At 39.0% G+C, this 17,687-nt stretch overlaps 1 protein-coding gene across 9 annotated transcripts in view; it reads right to left on the bottom strand.

The window, feature by feature from the left end:
- chd9 (chromodomain helicase DNA binding protein 9) overlaps positions 1 to 17,687 on the bottom strand; it is an 82,229-nt gene that overhangs the window by 8,446 nt on the left and 56,096 nt on the right. For all 9 annotated transcript variants that reach the window (XR_014535143.1, XM_083550777.1, XM_083550775.1 and 6 more), the window contains 21 exons: positions 15,027 to 15,164; positions 14,625 to 14,746; positions 12,378 to 12,621; positions 11,273 to 11,449; positions 11,024 to 11,167; positions 10,685 to 10,940; positions 10,141 to 10,351; positions 8,439 to 8,634; positions 8,028 to 8,201; positions 7,611 to 7,796; positions 5,502 to 5,612; positions 4,990 to 5,186; positions 4,417 to 4,616; positions 4,169 to 4,328; positions 2,940 to 3,029; positions 2,223 to 2,326; positions 1,838 to 1,955; positions 1,698 to 1,755; positions 1,550 to 1,595; positions 1,041 to 1,293; positions 725 to 930 (listed from right to left, as the gene is read on the bottom strand). Coding sequence is in view for 8 of the 9 variants with exons in the window: in XM_083550777.1 (XP_083406903.1) it covers positions 725 to 930; positions 1,041 to 1,293; positions 1,550 to 1,595; positions 1,698 to 1,755; positions 1,838 to 1,955; positions 2,223 to 2,326; positions 2,940 to 3,029; positions 4,169 to 4,328; positions 4,417 to 4,616; positions 4,990 to 5,186; positions 5,502 to 5,612; positions 7,611 to 7,796; positions 8,028 to 8,201; positions 8,439 to 8,634; positions 10,141 to 10,351; positions 10,685 to 10,940; positions 11,024 to 11,167; positions 11,273 to 11,449; positions 12,378 to 12,621; positions 14,625 to 14,746; positions 15,027 to 15,164 (3,391 nt within the window). In the remaining variant the exon portion in view is untranslated. The remainder of the gene's footprint in view (positions 1 to 724; positions 931 to 1,040; positions 1,294 to 1,549; positions 1,596 to 1,697; positions 1,756 to 1,837; positions 1,956 to 2,222; positions 2,327 to 2,939; positions 3,030 to 4,168; positions 4,329 to 4,416; positions 4,617 to 4,989; positions 5,187 to 5,501; positions 5,613 to 7,610; positions 7,797 to 8,027; positions 8,202 to 8,438; positions 8,635 to 10,140; positions 10,352 to 10,684; positions 10,941 to 11,023; positions 11,168 to 11,272; positions 11,450 to 12,377; positions 12,622 to 14,624; positions 14,747 to 15,026; positions 15,165 to 17,687) is intronic.

The raw sequence follows: 17,687 nt of genomic DNA, 5'->3' as shown, positions 1-17,687 counted from the left end.
ATGGAACTCTTTGGATGCCATAATACACACCATGCTTGGAGGACAAATGGCACTGCACATCACCCCAAAAACACCATACAGTAAAGTTTGGGAACATAATGGTGTGGGGCTTTTTTTTTTTTTAAGCATACAGTACTGGCAAACTTCATATAATTAAAGGAAGGATGAGTGGGAAAATCTACTGAGACATTCTTGATAAATCTGCTGCCATCTACCAGGATGATGAACTTCATTTATGGACATGTATGTTTTGATGTCTGTATGTGTGGGTTGCATGGGTTTTTACCAACATCTGGTAAAAATTCAATGTCAATAGCACCTTTAGAAACATTTACTGCGAAAAATGGTAAGGTGTTCAATATTAATTTTACCGGGTGTGTACGTGGGCTTTTTTTTTCATTAAAAACTGTAGCCAATTTCTCAATCCTTTTGCATATTCAAGTCCCCACTCTCTCCGATTCCCAAAGAATTCAGACCACTTGACTCAATCTGCCCACTCCTGTGAACACTTGAAAATCCAACTAATGAACTTGACCAAACCCACTAGTGGAATTATGTTCATTTATAAAGAAATTTGTAATTAAAATCAGCCTGATTTCATTCACCAAAATAAAACGTTTACTACAGTCAATAACGTCATCCATACATATGGTACCTGTACCCAATAAACTAGAAACTGTATGTGCATATGGGCCTCTGACGGATGTATGTGCACCAAACTCACCGCCCTCCCTCGGTGGTAGGCGGCAGACCCGCCTGCACATGGCAGTAAAAGCACAGAGGTATTTGTGGAGACTCTCGTCTGTCTTCTTGTGCAGGCGAGCCATGGCTCTGAATTTGGTCCAGTCGAAGCGGCCCATTTCCGGATCAAACACGACGCCGAACGTTGACACCACGCGGTAGAAATCCGCCTCTTCTCTCCTGGTCCACCTGTTTAACAGAGAGAGAAAAAAAGTGTAGAAGTAAATGTTGAGTACATTAAACGAGAGTATATTTAAATAATATCGATTAATTTTGTTGGAAAGCTTCTGGCATCTCACCTTTGTTGTCGCTCGATCTTGGCAGCCATTTTGGGATTGATCGCATCCGTAAGCATGGGAGGCAAAGCGCAAATGTCAGGGGTGATAATCTGCTGCGTCTGGTGGATCTGCAGGATCTGTCTACTCTTGGTGAAGCGCTGTGATGCGGTGATCAGGCGCCGCAGCCGAGCTGTTAAGGCAGATGAAGATGGCCAGTATGCTCCAGTGACGACTCCCAGTGAACTGCATCCACCATCCAGCATGGAGCCACCTTCTGCATATAGAACATTAAAGTCATGAGAAAAGCTCTTGCGATTGTGTCCGCTGACAGGAAAATCTGACCAACTTGATATCACCATTGCTCAACTCACAGGTGATTTCCAGATCTGGCAAACTATTCTATACATTTTAAAGTAAAAAGAAAAAAAAAAAGAAACTGCCTCAGAAAACACTTTTCTTCCGATTGTATTTAGGTTTAACATGGCAACAAGCAGAAATATGCTGCAGAAGTGTAGCAGACATTCACATACCTCCTGTGTCTGTTATGACCAGCTCACCAGGAGAAGACGCATCATCCTACAGGAAAAATCTATTTTTAGTACCGTGTTAAATAAAATTTTTGTTAAACCCTTAAATCTTCAACCTGTTAGGTGTTAATACTTCTTGAAACTGTCTTACCTCCATATCATCTTTAAGCAAAGTGGGCGCAGGTTTGTATTCTGGATCGTCGCCATCCCTGCAGACGCACATACAAGGTGACTAAAAGTCAGACACTCAACTCAGACTTTTCCTATATATTCAATGTATGTGTGTCTTACCCATCAATAAAGTCATTTGCTCTCTGTTCAGCAGCGATGGCCTTCTCATCCGGTCTGCCAACCCGCTCTAGGAAGCACAGAGCAGGATCTGCACGTATAGTGTTGTACTTCTCATAACCTGAAAAATACATACATGCCAATTAATCGCGGTGAACCCTCTCTTAGCAATTCGGAACAAACTGAAAAACAAATACGGATTTCTTAAGTTTTAGAACTTAATTAGTATTTAAACAGTAGCCAATAAATTGATAAGAAAATATTGTGAAATGTGTCTTTTCATTGTTGTTACATTACCTAATACACAATCATAGCAAGAATCCGATGCGTTTGCCACTTTAAGAGTGTGCGTGTGAGTGTGCAATTGTGCAAATGTCTACATCCTCACCATGTTTGTAAACTCCTATCAGCAGACACTTGTCTGCAAGCATGTCCCACCACATAACAGGCAACTCGGAATTATCCGGCTCAGGAACCCAGATTTCTATCGCACTATAAGACCAAAGCAAACAGATGGTTAGAGGCTAAAACTTAACGCGTCATCATCAAAAAGAGGCTTAAGCTAATCTGACATTCGAATAGTAGCTCAGTCGTATCAGTTGTTGCTGCAACTGTGATATAAAAACCTGCTGCAGGACAGAGCTGGAAGAGATACAGGACACAGTACAAGCCCATGCACACTTTATAATACCTACATAATAAACAATTTCATCTACAATGATACAATAAATGTGTTTGTCTTACACCACCAGATCAAGAGCAAATTTTCTTTTTTGTGTGGAACTTATGATTGAGCTGTAGTTGTGTTTACAAACAGCATATATCAAACTCTGACTTCTTAATGCCCAACACCACAGTAGTCTTAAATATGAATGAAATAAATACATACACTATTAATTATTTCACTCACTTTAATTTAAATGTGTGTTTGAAATAATTATATTTAAAAAAAAAATGAATGTATTAATCATCTAATTACAATAATGTGTACATTTATTTAAAAACAAATCCTGTGCTTACATTGTGTTATTAAAAACAAACAAACACACTGCCTAAGCAACAAAGTATTTGCTTTGCAAAGGTGAGGTGAAAGATCAAGACTCACCTTGATTCAACTCCATCCAGCACTTTCTGACACTGAGAACCAATAAGCTCCTGTTTCAGGTAGTATAGCATTCTCACTCTCAACAACACCCTACACATAAAAAAACAAAAACAAAAACAGAGAAAGAGAAAGTAAGAAAGGGAGAGAGAGTGAAAAAGAGCAAGCAGCTTTGCTGCCTTCAATGCCCTTCTCTCTCACACACACACCAATCCCAATATACTTCATATGAAGAAATGTAAGAAATGGTGTGTTTTTCATACTGTATGAGATGATGATTCTTCATTTCTTACACATTTGACTTCCCATGAAGCTTAAACTACTGTCAAAGCTGCTGGTATAGTAAATTAATCAACACTTTTGCCCAATCAGAATCAATTATTCACCAGCATTGTTCTGTAATGAAAAAGAGGCCAACTTGCAAACAAACACCTATACACAAGTACTAACAAAAGCGCACACGCGCACAAAAAACTAAACTAAACTGCAGAGTCTTACATTAGTGGCATTCCAGCCCTGAGGGAAAACACTAACGCAAGCAGATCTAGTGCTTGTGTCCTGGGAAAAAACAATAAAATACATTCTATGCATTAAATTGCCACAGCCAATAATAAAAAAAAAAAGTCTCCAACATGATCAAAGCTAGACAACTCCAGAAGCAAAATCAAAACTATACGCCGATGCTACACATGCCTCTGACCAATAAATGCTTGATAATGCTTTATTCGTGTTCAATGGAGGTATTAAAGACGTACGGCAATTACTGAAATGTAACATTTAAACAAAGTTTGTTTAATTTTCTATTGTTTTTTACAAACATACATGACATGAAAAGTTACATTTCTTGGGGATCTGAATTAATAAATGGTGCATATGCATAATGGTGGCCACCATGAACTCTCTTTCACTTATATATAATATTTCACTAATATTATTTTATTTATATATATATATATATATATATATATATATATATATATATATATATATATATATATATATATATATATATATATATATAATTGCATTAATTCAATATACTATATATAGAAACCTCAGCCACTAGATGGCAGAATAACGCTCTCAAAACATGCTTCTTAAAACGTCTCAAACAAAATCACTGGGTCTGTAATAAAGTATTTTATTTGCATGCTTTTTGCAAAATAAAATACTGCAGAGCAAAAAAAAAAAAAAAAAAAAAAAAAACCCCACAACACTGAAAACAAACATACTTGTTACAGTGATGCTTAAGATGCTTCTTGTATCCATCATCAGACAGCATGTGTTCAGGGTTGTGCTTCCTGAGCCACTCAGCTTTCTGAATGTCAAACCCGCTAGACTGAGTCTTCATCTTCTTCCCCTTCCGACCACGAGGAACCGGCGTGGAGAGTCCTGAAGTAGAAAATATCACCATTGTTATTTATCACTCGACTGTTTTTCTCTGTTAGCAGTGGAATCCTAGTGTAAAGAGCTCGGGTACCTAAGTGGTTCTGAAGTTCTTTGGTTCTGCCGTCCTCAGTCGGACCAATCAGGTCCCACATAAAACTCTTGATCTTGTCATCGCCTCTGTAGTGCACTAAGCAGTAGGCGAGTAGCGCTCTACAGATCCACTCTACGTCTCTCTCGGTTAGCTGCTTTTTAAAGCGGCCATGCTGCAGGATGTCCTTCCAGCGGCCCCACCTGAACACATAGCAGCTCTGTTACCGCTTTGGGAAAGTTTCATGTTCAACTTTAAACTAGCAAAAGCATTCAATTGAAAATCAAACCCACTTATTGCCTTTTCTTATACAACATGCATTCTGAAATCAGCTTCAAAGCTCAAATATTAAATCATACCACTATAAGGCATGACTAATTATTGCTTTCTGATAAATATGTACATATATTACTAATATTTACCCACTGATTATGTATTTCCTCTTCACATTTCCTTCATACAGTTTATTTGGATATTACACATAGCCTTACAATTTTTCTTCATCTTGCTCACCCCTAAGTTTTATACCTTCTCAAAGTGACCAACAGCAACAGAAAGGTGTATAACAGCACTCACCCATAGACTAAGAGGTTCTTTTCTACCCTGAAGCACTCTGTGCGGCCATAACTATTGAGGCGGTCGTGCGGCCGCCGCAGTTTGGGCTTATCGTCACCGCTGCTTTCACCTTCTGAGAGTTCGGCTAGTTCATCTTTAGTGGCACTGAACGGCCGGGTCTGTTTCCTTACCCTCGGTGTGTCGATCACCAAGCTATTCTGTTGCAAAAAAAGATATATATATTTTTTTTAATAAGATACAACACACAAGATCAAATACTTAATTACGTTTTATATTTCAGGTAATAATGTTATAATAAAATTTTTAAATGAACAATTGCCAGCCAAACAGACACTTACAAGCTTGAAACGAGGAAATCAGTCTTAAAATATTCATAATTGTAAATAAAAATTATAATGAATATTAAATACAAAAAAATCCTTCAAGATACTAAATATAAATTAATATTAAGAAAGTTGATATACTTCATTTTTTTTAAGCAAAGCCCAAGGTTTTTCAAGGTTTCCACTTACTCTGCCATTGGCAGTGTCCAGATCAATCTCAGCCTTCTTTGCCCATTTATCCCAGAAGTTTGGATCATCCAATGAAATGTCTGTGCGATTCCCAGAGGCAACAAAACTGGCCTGAAATTAGAACAGTAAGTGTTTAACATAGAAGAAAGACACACACACAAAAAAGAAAATGGTATTTTTATTTTTTTTTATTGTAAACGTTTATAAACAGGATTCCCACTCTTTCATGAACTCCAGATTCAAGGACCTTTTATTCATTATTTTATATCAAGCACCTATCAAATTCACACCCCAACATATATATTGCCATGTAATTAAACTTTACATTCCACTTAACATTTAAATTAAATTTTTCGTATCAATATTGAAGTTTTGAATGTGTATTAAATTTAAATTAAATTATTTGATTTAAATTATTCAATCCATTTATTGAATTCAATCCATTGAAGTTGATGGAGTACATACTGGTATTTGTAAAACTGCTTTGAGACAATGTCTGTTGTGAAAAGTGCTTAAGAAAAAAATAATAAAGGCTGCAACAACTAATAATGATAAAGTTGGGCTGCTCAAGTTACAGGTTAGCGTGACTAAGATAACACAGCCGCTTGCAAAATCCCTCAGAGTAAAGGTCAACCAGCAGCAGGAAAAAGTATGAGTAATCAAAGGCAATGGGAGGCAAACTATGCAAAGCGAAGCTTGTGCGGCATAAAGTACCACAGGATACCACACTGGTATCAAGAATGAAGGCAAAACATCAAGACAGTAAGCAGAAACTGTATATCCAATAAGGTTGCGTAATCATCGCAACATAGTAACAGATTCAATTAAAACGGTGCGAACGAACAATAAAGCTGAAATCAGATTAAATTTTTCAGTTAACATTGTGGTTTTCAGTAAATGTAAGTGAATTAGAAAAAGGAGAAATACTGCACGCGCTCCTCAACAAGTCACTATTGTGAGCTTTAAAATGTCAAAATGTGGCGTTTGCATTTTTAAGTACATTTTATACATAATCGTTAGTTGCAGCCCTATTGGCAATATTCAGATAACGAGTGCACTTGAGAAGTGTGGGGAAACCTGTATATAAAATATACTATTGTGATGTTATAAACAGTCACATTTATTATTGAATGTAACTTTTCATATTAAGTTTGAGCACTTCTCCCATTTTTGTGTGTTCCTGAGAAACAAGAGACCACAAAACTCCAACACAGGCTTTGGGTTTATACATTCTTATGGCTAATTTTCACCTACAGAAAATCAGCTAAATCAAAACTGAAGCAAATCCCTTTATAAACTTCACAGTGTGGGTTCATATTCAAACGAGTTGACGTCGCTCTGTTTAAACGTCTCTCGCTCGTTTAAACTTCAGGTTTAAGCAAGTAGCCAAAGTTTTGCAAGTGAATTGATGATTGGCTGTTTTTTGTTTATTACAAAGAAAACCCTTTTTACTTGTGTTTAAACAGGGTTCATTAAAAACTACTGCACGGTGGTACTTCTGAAGTGCTCCATGGTACAGCTCCATGCAGATCTGCATTTTTTATGCATGCACCATAAATTAAAAGAATTATTAAAAGTATTAATAAACTTTTTCAGTTTTGTAATCATGACATGTGCAGTATTTATGAATTTAATGGAGTCAATACTTTTTACATTGTATTCTTTTTTTGTATCATTAAATCATATATGTGTTTCAAATTGTAAAGTTTCAGTGTAAAATTAAACTAAGTGTATACCAAATGAGAGACGTAATATTTATGAGTATTCATGAGCAGGTGTTCCCCTCCTGTCTGTCTTATAAGTAGGGGTGAAAAACTTGCACCTGCCACCCACCAATCTTGGAGATCTCTCACCTTTGCAGGTGGATTTAATGTATTGGCTCAGATCAATAAACGAACTAAAAAAGAAATAGTTCTCAGAATGCTAATTAAAGAGATTCACATTTCAAAAGCACATTATGATATCAACCAGCTACAAATTTCCTGCGATGATGAAAGTTTAATTGCATTATTAAAGCGCTGTATATTTTTCCAGCAATATCTAAAAGCTCAAACACAAAGTAAAAGCAAGAAAAATTTATGAAAAACGAGTCCAAAAACACACACACACCTTGGCAAAGGTGGACCCTCGTCCCTCTGACTCAATGGTGATAGTTTTGGTTCTGCGCTGCAGGATCTGGTCGATATCTTCCTCACAGAATTTGGCACCCTCGTCTTCCTCATCCATAAGCGCACCATATGCACCACGCCTTAAGAGGTCCTCAATCTCTTTCTTAGAAAGCTGCTGCTGGCTTGTCTACAGGAAGAAGACAAAGTAAAAATAAGTAAATTATTTTTTTTTTTTTTAAGATGACAGGGAAGCTCTTCTCATTAAACTTCTATCAGCATTGCAAATTTCATTTTTTTTTTGTAAACACCGCTATGAAAAACTGTTCATCCCACGTCATTGCGTCATAAGATCAAAAACCTGAACATTGCATTAGGGGGAATAAAAAAACCAGATGTATTGCTGAACATGCTTCCTTACCCCTCCTCCTCCGAGACTGTTGTCCCGACCACTCATACTCTGCAGCACCGCTTTGTCCAATCCCAGTTTGAGACTGGCCCTGTCAAACATCTCGCGCTCATACGAATTGCGTGTAATAAGTCGGTACACCTTCACCGCCTTGTTCTGGCCAATTCTGTGGCATCGAGCCTGGGCCTTTAAAAAAATTATAAAAAATATATTGAATGACATGAGTGTAGTAAAATAGAGTGAAGCGAATAAACAAACAACTTAGACATAGCAACACTGTACACTTGTAGACTTTAAGGAGGCCAAATATTCAGCTTTCTCTGGATAGTAGATACAGGGTGGATAATGGACTATCTAGATGGAAGGTAACTAAATTAACTCTTTCAGTTTGCATGTGTTTCTCTAGTGTGTGTGTGGGTTTACCTGCAGGTCATTTTGAGGATTCCAGTCAGAGTCAAAGATGATGCAGGTATCTGCAGCAGTGAGGTTAATGCCCAGTCCTCCTGCTCTTGTGCACAAAAGGAAGACGAAGCGGTCCGAGTCGGGCTTACTGAAACGGTCTATCGCAGCCTGGCGAAGGTTTCCACGCACACGCCCGTCTATCCGCTCATAGAGGTATCTACAACACACGCAAATAGAATATTAATAGCTTTCAGACAATTTTCATCCCAGCAATTATCTACAAACATTACATGGCAAATCAATAGATAGTCTGTACAAATAATGTTTGCTTTTTACAAATTAGGCTGTAGGGTTTTAAAGAATGCAAATCTATTGATAACTGGGAATCTAATTAGTCATTTATTTGCCACAAAATACATTTAGATTTGAAAATACAAGTTAAAAATAAGTGTCAAGCATGGACACGTCACGAAAATCCACCCACAACTACCGCCTCCCCCTCCAAAACCTGCACTATATGGCCAAAAGTCAATGTAGACCTGACCACCACAGCCATATTCCCCAAACTGTATCCAGAAATCATTGGAAGCACACGTTTGGATGCGTTTTTACTTTTTGATTGCTTTAGCATTGACATTTCACTTTGCTGAAATTAAAAGGCTCAAACCGGTTTCAACAAGAAAATGTACACAAAAGGGGCTCCATGAAGACATGGTGTGTTTGGACTGAAAGAACCCAAATGTGCTTCACAGAGCCTTGAACTCAACACCTTCGGGATGAACTGAAACACACTGAACCCCAGACCATCTCACCAAACATCAGCACCTGATCTCACTAATGCTCTTTTGGCTGAATGAACACAAATCCCTGAGGCACACTTCAAAATCTAGCGGAAAGACTACCCAGGAGAGTGGAGCTTATTATAGTGTCATAGCTCTATAGTGTATGATCATAAAAACTGTGGGAGCTGATGGAGCTCTTTTAGTTATTAGCCTGTTGGGCAGGTTGCTTGAAATAAATTAATCAATAACTTAAAAACAAGAGGAGTTATAAATAGCATTGACCTGGATATTAAGTGGTCTGTCAGTAAAAAAAGTCTAGGAATAAACAGCTCAGACAAAAGAAACAAATTGTTCCTGTCACATTTAAATAATGAAAGTAATATTTGAATTACAGAACAGTATTCATTTTACAGTTTGGGCAATAAAATACCAAACAGAGATTCATAAATGAGAAAAAAAATTACAGAACACAATCCTTTATTTCAATCAAGCACAACTTAAAAAAACAAAACAAAAACAAAACCCCTCTATTCTCTTGCTCTCATTTCAGTAACTCTGCCATTCCATTGCCCCCAGTTTTCTCTCTCTCCCTTTGACCTACTTTAGGCTGTTCAATGCCCCAGGCATTTTCCATGTATGATGCAAGTTCTAGGTGTCCGTACCCTCTGACTGAACCATAGCTACACCTGCCAATCAACTCTCTAGAGGCATACACACACACACACACACACACACACACACACACACACACACACACACACACACACACACACACACACACACACACACACACACACACACAATATCTATTCTACATTCCAGAAATGTTTTACTCTTAGATCTCCCAAGACAACACACATCAGGTTCATGCACTTCTAGTCAAATCCACCAGGAGGCACTTTCCCACACTGTGAGGACCAGCATATAAATGATCTACGCACCGTCTCTGGATGAGGTAGTCTTCGAGGATGTCGAGGCAGCGCACCATCTGAGAAAAGATGAGCACTTTGTGGCCGCCGGCCTTCATTTTAGGAAGCAGCTTGTCGATGAGGACGAGTTTGCCCGCAGACTGCACCATGGCCTGCAGGTGGAAGTCAGAAGCCGAGGGGCTGCACACCTCGCGAAAATCCTCCAAAATCTTCTCCTCTGCACCTAACGGGGATCACGCACAAGTGTTCACAAGTTTAACAGTTTTGTAATAAGATTTTTTTATAAGAACTCTGGCATAACTAAGTAATTACATGGTGTTATTTCATGAGTTACATCAAAAAAGGTTAAATCATGCATTAAAAACAAAATTTATATTTTTACACCAAAAATCTGCTATTTGTGAAAAACTGTAATAAATGATAGCGTATTCTGGACACACAGAGGTTTCCATGACTATTTGGCAATTTGAGAGTTCAAACAACAAAGCAGCACTAAGCTGCCACTACTGGGCCCTTGAACATGCATATAACCATAGAGCCTGATCCTGTGAATTACCTTTGATGAGGTAGGGGTGGTTGCAGCATTTCCTCAGCTCCATCATGGTGTTGACAAGATTGGGGACGTTGGCTTGACCGGCTCCTTTGGCCAGAAAAGAGAAGTTCCTCTCCAAAATGGCGCGGTAGTATTTCTTCTGAATGTTCGTGAGCTCCACCTCAATAATAGTCTCTTCTTTAGGAGCCAGCTTCTTTTCAACGTCCTCCTTAAGGCGGCGAAGCATCATCGGCTTTAGTATGGCCTGCAGCTTCTGTACCTACTCACATAAACAATGATCTTTAGCACCTCACGAATGCATTACATCAGTTAACCACGCACAGAAACAGCCTCACCACACACCTGTTCTTCAGTCTTTAAGTCTCCAAACTCCTGCATGAAGGTAGTCTCCGAAGGGAATCGTGCAGGTTCTAAGAAATGCAGCAGACTAAACAGCTCCTCCACAGTGTTCTGCAGCGGTGTGCCAGTTAACAACACTTTATGCTCCTAAAGATCAAAATGCAGCACGTCATTAAATTGAAAGTACAAACCAAAAAAAAAAAAAAAAAAGTTCAAAATGCCAGAACTGAGAGTATGATTTTATTTGTGTACCAGGCGCATGAGTCTGAAGCCCTCCAGCAGCTTGCAGTTCTTGTTTTTCAGACGATGAGCTTCATCGATGATCACACACCGCCAATCGATGGCGTTGAGCTCTGGACAGCCTCCTAAAATCATCTCAAATGTGGTGATAACTGCCTGAAACTTGTATGCGCCTTTAATCACACGGCCCTGAGAGAGAGAGAGAGATTAGTGATTTAAAAAAGGAACAAAAAAGTAACAGTCAAAGAGAAGCAGAGTATGAGAAGTAAAGCATCAGAGTGGAGAGGAAGGGAATGAGTCAGAAAAAGAGATTATGGAAAAAACAGGGAGACATGCAGAATAAGAGATACACCAGAGACTGTGATTCATTGGACCAGACCACCATCCTTCAGGGTCCAGATCTGATGCTCATGTGCCCATTGTAGGTGCTTTGTAGACCCCTGGAGAAACAAGCTGTGATGCCTGGTGTTTTTGGACACCTTTCTATCGAAGGCAACATTAAAATTTTCAGAATTATGTACTCTACTGTGGGATTGGAACAGATGGGCTGAGCTTTTTCCCCCTCAAGCTTCAATGACTTTTGGGCCCCATGGCCATGTTGCTGGTTCACCTGTTGTCCTTCATTAAACTTTTGCTAAGTGCTGAGTATTAAATACTGGAAACTCCACATGACCTGCTGTTTCATTAACCTGTGATCAGTCAGACATGCTGACCCAGTCGTCTAGCAGTCACAATTAGGCTCTTGTTAAAAATTTCCCTCCGATTCTTACACATAGCCTTTTTTTTGTTTTTGCTTCCAATTCACCAACTACAATAACTGACTGTTCACTTGCTGGCTAATATCCCACCACTCGATAGGTGCAAGTAGAACAAAATGTTGTTTATGTCAACATTGTGTGATTTTATACCTAGACCTCAAACTACAATTTTATAAAACCCCTGGATGCATCACTTAAGTTCAAAGTCATATCACTCCTGTCATTCGTTGTAACAGTTCACCCTTTTACCCACAAAGGGCACATTAACACATGACATTCCTGACTGTACAAGCTTCACCATCACCTTTTTTATGACTCACACATTTGCACAATGATTAAGTGTGTGTGTCTTTTCCAACCTGAGCATCTCGGAAGTACATCTCGTACTGCTGGAGCATCTGCCGGCTGAGCGCGCTGCCGTGATAGACGATGATGTTGAGGTGGGTCCACGTGCGGAACTCGCGCTCCCAGTTAGCAATAGTGGAGAGTGGGGCGATGATCAGGAACGGCCTTTTGATCCCAGTAGATTGAATCTCGTCCAGAAAAGTGATGGACTGGATGGTTTTCCCCAAACCCATCTCATCAGCCAAGATACAGTTACGTCTAAGAGAGAAAAGAGGATGATTCTCAACTGTTTATCAAGTGTAAACTAAAACATTGATTCTCGAAAGGATTTACATGATTTAAAAATCTCAGGTGATGAAATCCATTACTCGTATATGTAACGTAAGAAGTTCCTGACATTTTCCCTAACAATATAGCACATTTATGCAACTATTTTCAAGTCACAACCAAAAAAATAAAAATAGCTGTAACAAAAGATAAGGAAAAAAAAAGTTTTTTCTTGTATTATCCGAAAATCAGCCTTAAATTGATGTCTCATAAGTGTGCCCATAAGAAAATGGGTTTATCAAAATTGAGGATTAAAATTAATTGCATGTATTGGAAAATAATCAACAAGTGCTATGTGGTAAGAGTCACTGTACTGTTACCACCCGACTTCATTACCTCATTCACTATATTTTTTTTTTTGGACAACCTGTACTTTCTACTTACATTTTTCAAACAGACTCGTTACTTTAGTTTTAATCTATTTGGTGAAATGCCAATATTTTTTCTTCTCACTGCGCACCGTTTTCAGCCCATCAACCTATTTCCTATTTACTTTTTCAATCTACCACTGGTATATAATTTCCTGACTCTCTCACAACACAGACGGAGGCTAGTTTACAGAGATAACGAGCAAGACAGAAGGCAACAAGAAGTTTGGGGCTAATGTGGATAAGACACAAGGAGTCAGTGATGTAAACATGACTGAGGACAGAGACATTCCTGATCATCATCATCCTTTCCCTGCTTGTGTTCTATATTGTGGTTGTTCAGCCTGGATACATTCATTAGGTAACAAGTCAAGTCAAGAGGCTTTTATTGTCATTTTTACTATACACAGTGGTACACAGTACACAGTAAAAACGAAACAACGTTCCTCCGGAACCCTGGTGCTACACTAAACAACATAACAACAACAGCATAGAGCTACAACACAAACAAAGTGCATCGAGTGCAACCTGGTGCAAACAAAAAACAGTACAGACAGACAGTGCAGACAGACAACACAAGACAAGACAAAAGACAAAAAAACAAGTATAGAGCCGACTAGTAAACCTGCTGTATACTTGATTATACAGTACTGTGTAAGGAGAAATGTAAAAACTATACCCAGGGGAGAATACAAACAGAACAATGTAGTTCAAAAAAACCTATACAACCTATAAAACCTAAACAACATATGAAATTCGTTTTGTATTAATATTATGTGAGGTCCAGTTTACAGTTTTCAGTTTTTTTTTAAATCACATTCACCAAGTATATATGTGTAAAATGAGGCATGTGCTTATGTCTATGCAGTTTTGTGTGTGTGTGTGTGGTATGTGGGCTTAGACATGCCGCCAAGCAGCAGGCTCAACTGGATCCTCGTCTGCACTACTTAATCTGGCACCCGAATCCATGTCTATCTCTCTCTCTCTGTGTGTGTGTGTGTGTGTGTGTGTGTGTGTGTGTGTGTGTGTATATAAAACCCTCTGCCCGGCCTGACACACACAAACCATTTTGACAACTAGAACACCTCAGCAAAATCTGCATTTAAATGACAAAACATTTAGTGCTTACTACTGTAACCAAAACATACATCTATATGCTTCCTGCAGAGCATCAGCTACTCAATCATTCTACAGAAAATAATAGCTATAATAAACACAAACTGTGTGTGCCTATGACCCTGTTTACATATCTGTTTGCATCAGACAACATCGCATTGACTAGTGTAGCTTAACCAAAAAGCTTGGAAATTGTGTTCTCCTGACTAAATCAATGTGCCTTTACATTCGTTTGATTTTTGTGGAATATATTTAAAAACACTGCTACAGAAAGCTAACTATTCACCTGTATGCATTTCTCATTTTGGTCTGGTTCATATCTGGTTTGGAAAAAATTAATAAAAATCTGAGAAACTTGAGACAGTTGTACTGTTCTATTTTAGATCTCTGGGACATGATACACCTTTATAGCATGTACACCCTCTATTAGAGAAGAAAAACATCACTGACCTGTTGTACCAGTTGAAGAGCAGCCAGTTGACGCCCTCAAGCTGGTATTCCCTGAGACTGTTCCCATTCCGATAATCCCTCGACTGCTCCAACTTCTTCCAGTGACTCGCTGGAGGGCGCTCCTGAAGACACAGAGCAGTAGATGGGTTTGAAAGAGTCTGTTGTTACAGCTGCAGCAGCTCTGGGTTCATTTAACAGTTCTAACGCTTCATACTCACAAGGTCAAGGTTTATAGATTGGGGGGAAAAATTGTTTGTTGTTATATATATATATATATATATATATATATAAATACATAAATAACACAAACCCTGGTTAAATAAGTGTTTGGCAAAATAAAATGTGGAACAAACAAAGTATGAAAATTGCAACACAATGAGAGTGTGTGAGAGAAAATCTTACGATTCTTCTGGAGTCTGGTTTCGCTGCCTGCAGCTGTTCAAACTCCACAATCTTACTCTGATCAACATCTTCCTTTAGCTCCCACGTGCTGTCCTCATACGGCAAAGAACACCACTTCACCAGGTAATACACCACCGGCTACAACCCACACACACACACACACACACCCTCTTGTTATACAGGAACTAACATCAGCATTTAAAAAATAATACTTTTTTATATATAATTCAATGTATAACATGGCAACGTTGCACGGAAAAAAAACATTCACGTAACATCCTCATGAAATAATGAAATGAAAATTTACGCTGCTAGACTCGTTTGTGTTAAAAAAAAAAAAATTCTAATTACAAAAAAACTGAAAGCTTAAAAACAGCAATTTAATGTTATAAATTATTACTGATCCTTTATATATGTTAATGTAATTTGTTTTTTAACACTAAGTGTCTTACTTCAAAAGGTTTACCTTGTTATTGTGATACAGATTATAAATTGTAGAAATGCTTAGTTCATTCCTGACATCACCCACATACGTGAATGTTACACCAGCAGTAGGCAATAATATCTAAGTGACTTGAACTGCAATATAACAGTTTCAGAGAGGAACAGCTATAAAAGGATCATGGCTCACTTCTGCTGCACAAATGTGAATTTGCTTCAGTGTCTGCAACATTTCTCGAGTCTCTTACACCTGCTCCTAAAGTGATTTAATACCGCACTGACAGCAAGTGTACTTAATTTTTAATAAAAGCGTGCACCTTATTTAATCAATCCATTAGAAACAAAATATATATATAAAAAAAAAAACAAGCGCAAAAGCTTAAAAAAGAAAAAACAAACAAAAAACACTTCAGCAAGATTTTTTTTAGGAACTAGAAGGTAAAACTCACTTGCGGTACTTAACTAACGAGTCGAAGGTGATTGGGGTGGGGGACGGTAACTACAGGGGAATAAAGTTGATCATTCACACCATGAAGTTATGGAAAAGAGTAGCGGAAGCCAGACTGAGAGAAGAGGTGACCATCTGTGAGCAACAGTATGGTTTTATGCCAAAGAAGAGCACCACAGATGCATTATTTGCTTTGAGAATGTTGGTGAAGTATAGAGAAGGTCAGAAGGAGTTGCATTGTGTTTGTGGATTTGGAGAAAGCACACAACAGGTTGCCAAGAGAGGAGTTGTGGGACTGTATGAGGAAAAGGTGTCAGAGAAGTATGTGAGGGTGGTGCAAGACATGTATGTGGACAGTGTGACAGCAGTGAAGTGTGCAGTAGGAATGACAGACTGGTTTAAGGTGGAGGTGGGAATGCATCAAGAATCGGCTCTGAGCCCTTTCCTGTTTGCAGTGATGTTGGACAGGTTGACAGGAGTCTCCGTGGACCATGATGTTTGCGGATGATATTGTGATTTGTGGTGAGAGAAGGGAGCAGGTTTAGAAGAGCCTGGATAGGTGGAGGTATGCGCTGGAGAGAAGGGGAATGAAAGTGAGTAGGAGTAAGGCGGAGTACATGTGTGTGAATGAGAGGGAGGGCAGTGGGGTGGTGTGGTTGCAGGGAGAAGGGGGTGGAGGGGTTTAGGTACCTGGGGTCAACAGTGCAAAGTAATGGAGAGTGTGTTAATGAAGAAAAGTGGCAGGAGTGATTTGTGATAGAAGGGTATTATAGTTTATAGAACTGTGGTGAGACCTGCGATGTATGGTTTAGAGACAGCAGCATTGAGTAAAAGACAGGAGGTGGAGCTGGATGTAGCAGAGCTGAAGATGCTGAGATTTTCATTAGGAGTGACGACGATGGACAGGATTAGAAATGAGTTTATTAGAGGGACAGCGCATGTAGGACGTTTTGGAGACAACATGAGGGATGAGACTGAGGATGGAGCCGCCAGAAAGGAGGAAACGAGGAAGACCAAGGAGGAGGTTTATAGATGTGGTGAGGGAAGACATGCAAGTTGTTGGTTTAAAAGAGGCAGATGTAGAGGACAGGGGGGTATGGAGGCAGAAGATCCACTGTGGGAGCAGCCGAAAGAAGATTTATAGTAGAGACCAATACAAATATGCTATTCAACAACTTCTAAACATTTTAAATCTGGTCCAAGATTACAGAGAGTGAATTAAATATGAAAGGTGATGATTAAGGTGGAAAAAAAGGAATGGAGAAAAATACATCTGTTGTACCTAGGTGACTGCACTTTTTTCTTTTTTCCAAAGTGATGCATCTCAGCTGAAATCTCTCACAAATCCGATACAGTGTTTGGGAAATCAGGATGGTATAAATGTCAAAGAAGAAGCGGATGATGCTGCAGCTTGATATATGACATACCGGATCAGCCATTATTGTTCACATGGTGCTGGCTCTAATTAAAGTACAAGATGCTGCTGCTGCAAACTGAACTGACACGCAAACCATCTGAGCCACTGCAGCCTGCCTTCCTTTTACACATTGGCATTTCTTCTCGATTAAATGGATTTCGGTTAAGGTATTAGACATTGGATCTGGGGGTTGTGGGTTCAAGTCCCAGCCATACCAGGCTCCCACTCCGCCATGGACGATCACAAGCCCGGCTGCAAAAAGAGGGGGTGTGGGCGTTGGGCTAGCAACCCGAACATGTAACTAAAGCCACTATGGAAATGGCAAGTAAGACATTAGGCCCTTGCCGCCCAATGC

The sequence above is a fragment of the Silurus aristotelis genome (genome assembly GCF_946808225.1).
Source record: "Silurus aristotelis genome assembly, chromosome: 9".
NCBI classification, from domain to species: Eukaryota; Metazoa; Chordata; class Actinopteri; order Siluriformes; family Siluridae; genus Silurus; species Silurus aristotelis.
The sequence above is the reverse complement of the archived record's forward strand: the minus strand, read 5'-3'. Positions and strand labels throughout refer to the sequence as shown.